Genomic DNA, 4,381 nt, shown 5'->3' on the forward strand with positions numbered 1-4,381 from the left:
CCGACTTTTTGTTTCGAAGGTACGGCCAATAAATAGCAGGAGCATACAATATTTGTGCTGACACATTTGGCCTTGGAACAGTACAGTGGTATCAATCTTGCCCATGCTACCTGACGGCATGGGCCTGAAGTGGTGCCAAAGGTTCTGCTTACATGACCCTCAACTTTAGTGCTGCAACATACCTGTACCCGCAGGCTAGCTTGCAGAAGAATGGAAACTGAAAGGATGCATACAAAAGTATACTACTCAAAGTCCATTAACGCAAAGCACACGAATGCACATGCTGGGTTTGGATTGCATGCGACTCTACAGTCTCAGATGTAGACGCATGTGTCTTTTGAATTCCCGGCAAAAGCACGTTAGGTTGCAGAAGCATGTCTCCTGATAACTCTCATCTCCCTGCTGAAAATGCCACGATTGCATGACGTCCCTGCCTGTGATGCACTAGCCATGTTTACTCATAGTAGGTTTATAGCACATGATTTATGAGCAGAAAATGGAGTGGTGTACATGCATACATCAAAATTATCTGTTAATTAGCCCAAAGCCCCAAACATGCACGCTTAGGCAGGATGCCGGACATGAGGAGATGTCGAAGCAAGCAAGATCACACAGCTCTTTTATTTGACGAAATTAAACACAACTAGCAAGTTAACTACATCACATACGATCAACACTCCCTTGGGTACCTCTCTGGGACGAGAAACCATGCATCTCTCGGACTAGCAAACTGGTTACGGTTGATCTCTTCATCAGTGTCTCACGCACTTCATCGATCACTCCATAAAGTTGTAGGAGGAACTCCTCTCCGGGATCCAGCCGCCGTTGTGGCCGCTGCTGCTGCCTATCCCTCCCCTCTGCTCCTGCGTGCATGAATTACGGATCGATGAATACATTGATTCCTCTCACCAGCCAGTCATGTCATGCATGCATCGTTGAAAACTGTTCGAGTACTATAATAATTAGCAGGAAACATGGATGAATCAATCAACATAAAACATGTACGTTTTCCTCTAAAAAGGCATTAAACACGTACGTCGGTGCGGCAGTACATACCGGGGTGTAGAGCTGCAGTTTTGGCGGCCTGAGGAAGTTGATCTGAGGCTGGTCGGAGGGGTGCAGGTGGTTCTGCATCTGGCTGAGGAAATCCGACTCCTGCTGCGGCGGGTTGGCGTGCGTGATCTGGAACGGCCGCGGCGGCTCGGAGGGAGGTATCTGCATCAACTGGGCAGCGGGATCCGTGGTGATGTAGTGCATGTACTGCTGCAGCTCCGGAGGCACCACGGGCGCCATCCCCTTCCCCATCACCAGCATCTGTACGTGTACACATACATATGACATGGCCATTAATTAACCGGCATAATGCATAATTTGTAGTTGATGCCCATTCACTCTCGAGAGTTGAGATTAAAATTAACTTAGCACACGTGCATGAAAGTCGATCATGAAGATCTGATTTTTTAAAGAGAATAGATCCGAATTAATTTTGATAGGCTAGCCATGCACATGACATGATGGAGAAGCATTGATAGCATATAAAAGAACATGTGTACATGCATAATGAACCCGATCATATGATACGATGATGTGACTCCAGTATTTTGAAATACCTGGAGTTGCAGCTGGAGCGATTTCAGGTAGTCGATGGCTTCATCTAGCATTGACACCTTGTCCGTCTAATTAAATCAGTAACGAGACCACAGATCAGGCGAAGAACGCGGCAAGAGATGTATACTAGCTAGAAGATCCAAGATGGGGCGTGTTCATTACGTGGACCTTGGTGCAGTTTGGAAGTAGCTCCTGCAGTGCCTTCAGCTTCTCATTTATCTTATCCCGTCTCCTCTACAGTCATCATAGATTCACAGGTAGAAAAAAAACTTAGGAACATGGAGTGCTAATTGATTGATGGTATCGGCTGTGACGATGTGATTCATCGATATGCATGGATGACATTGACAACGACCTACCCTTTCTGAAAAATTGTGGAAATCGGCAGATCTGCTTCTGCGGGTAGGGATAGACATCCTCCTCAGAGCCCTGCCGTCTTCCATCAGCGATCTTGATGAGCTTCTTCACCTTCCCGTCACTAGGTATAGAAAATAAGAGATAATCGAACAAGATCAACAACAGAGCAAGAAGGGAGAGTAGCTAAGAACAAAAGCTTTCAGCTAGACATGCATACCTTCTTCTTCTTCTTTGGTGTCTGAGGTCTCCTTGGTCGTTGCTGAGCTTCCTTTGGCCTCCACACCTCCTTATGAACCGATGCTAGCTAGCTACTATCTAGCAACGCCAAACTGGTCCAGCCCTAGGCAGGCTAAAGATGATGGAGACTCAGAGACCCTTTCATGGTCAGGCGACCTGGTTGATGGTCTCTTCGACCCTGCACCAACCTTTGGTCCAGGGCGGCATGGTATTTATGGCCTTATGGCATCTGATTTCTATAAGCTTTTGCGTCATGGCAACGACTGATCGAGTGGCTAGTGGCGAGTGAGCACTGTGCGGGGCTATATCTCCTCATCTTTTTCCACCGGCCGTGTGGAATTTCTTGTCACTTGGTCCGTCAGTATGGAGTGATCGTCAGCGGCATCGGGGTCTCTGATGGGATGTTTGCAATTTTGTAGGGCGCCCATGAGGTCAATCATTTCATCTACGGCCTTGCTAGGGCATGGCTCAAACTTGGCTTGGAATACAAGGGTTCGTCAGCAAGATGGCCAGATTGTGCAAGATACCCAGAGAGGTATGGGTGTCGTCTCTTCACTTGCCTAAGGTAATCAGGTAGCATCCTATGAGTTTATGAGTAGCATGCATGGTTCGACAAAATAAAATGCAGAATGTTCAAGGAGCATTTCAAGAAATTCAGTATGTGCTTGATTGGGTTTAAGGGACAGTAACAAATGATGAGATAATGAATGAAACTAGGACATGTAATTGATCGATGCCCAATGAAACTAGGACATGTAACCGATCAATACCTAATTAAATAAAACTAGGACATCTAACTGATCTAATGGCTAACATTGCTATAAGTTTGTCTATAAGGTGACGCAGTCTAGCTACTACAAGATAGTTCAAGTGAACCAGAAGTGCGGAAGAGTAAAGAAAGAAAGATGAAAGAAATCGGTTGACTATGTACTGTGTTCGGTTCAGTCAAATTGCTCTACACCATCAGATCAAGATCCAAAGGCTCAACTGGCTTCTTCTTCCTTCACCCTTCTCCTCCCTATACAAAATAATAAAACATGAAATTTTCTAACAAATAATTAATTAAAGGCACTGGTATATATTACCCTTAAAGAAGAAGAAAATGAATATGAAAAATAACTTACACAATGGTAAATTACACAAGTATTCATTGCATACTATAGAAATTGCACTTTTTGTAGTCCCTCCGTTGAGGTGTATTGGGCACCTAAGAGAATTCTGAAATTCCAAAAGTATAAGTCGCCTATGTCATTATAGGTGCATTAATCTTCATAGTTAATCCTTTCTTGAAAAACGTTGGACCAACGCATACAATCCTCCTCCTTTTAAACTTAATCCCAATTAATTACTCTAGCATGTAGATTGGTTGCATGTTATAAATTTAAACTCACGGGTTAGCCAAACCGTACGAGCTATTATTGTTTGATTTATTGCAATGTTTTGTAAAGAGAGACTTGGGTGGTGATTGGCTTTCTTTATGGTTTGAATTATTTACCTAGTCCAATCTCTTTGCGCCTAGATTGCATTGCTCCTTCTTAGGTGCCCAATACACCTGGACGGAGGGAGTATTATGAAATGAATAAGTATATAATAATGCAATTTTGCACTCTGGTATAGCTTACACACATATTGTGTAGCGCTTGCATGTATACTTACACACACGATTAAAAAAATGAAGTTATCTAACGAATAATGAATTAGTTGCATTGCTATTATCCTTAAACAAGAAAGAAAATAAAAAAAAGTTAAAACAAAAACTTGCCCACAATTTGCACTAAAAATGCACTTTTTATAATATGCAAGAATAAACATATAATAGTAATATTCTCGCACTCTAGTAAGTGTTATAGATATATTGTGAAATACTTGTGTGTATACACTTACACACCCATCTAACATTCAAAAATACACATAAATAGAAATACAAATCACCTTAAAAAGAAAGAAAACAACAGAAGCAAACAAGCACCATAAGCATGTTAAGTTGCAAAATCATGTCTCCTAATCTTTTATATCTAAATAACTAGCTCCCACTAACTATTTTTCTCAACATGCAACATGCCACATAATCGCACAACATGCATGATAAAAGGCTCACCCTCAGTATCATATGTCTCTCAACATGCAAGCATCCACTTCATCATGAAACATGCACTAAAAAAATACGCATCTCAACATG

The 4,381-nt window shown here is 42.4% G+C and overlaps 1 protein-coding gene across 4 annotated transcripts; it reads right to left on the reverse strand.

Annotated features, from left to right (window-relative positions):
- Positions 1-588: 588 nt before the first annotated feature.
- LOC123430801 (transcription factor PIF1-like) lies at positions 589-2,396 on the reverse strand. Of its 4 annotated transcripts, none has more exons than XM_045114638.1 (6): positions 2,183-2,396; positions 1,968-2,086; positions 1,777-1,842; positions 1,611-1,676; positions 1,057-1,314; positions 589-863 (listed from the first exon to the last, which is right to left on the reverse strand). In XM_045114638.1, the coding sequence occupies exons 2-6, from the start codon at positions 2,049-2,051 to the stop codon at positions 777-779; spliced, it is 561 nt and encodes a 186-aa protein (XP_044970573.1). In that variant the 5' UTR covers positions 2,052-2,086; positions 2,183-2,396; the 3' UTR covers positions 589-776. The 4 variants fall into 4 exon arrangements, with proteins under 4 accessions (XP_044970573.1, XP_044970575.1, XP_044970572.1 ...); XM_045114640.1 differs by having other exon boundaries at positions 589-942; XM_045114637.1 differs by having other exon boundaries at positions 1,771-1,842.
- Between the last annotated feature and the right edge of the window lie 1,985 nt (positions 2,397-4,381).

Source organism: Hordeum vulgare, chromosome 2H (assembly GCF_904849725.1).
Source record: "Hordeum vulgare subsp. vulgare chromosome 2H, MorexV3_pseudomolecules_assembly, whole genome shotgun sequence".
Classification (NCBI taxonomy): Eukaryota; Viridiplantae; Streptophyta; class Magnoliopsida; order Poales; family Poaceae; genus Hordeum; species Hordeum vulgare.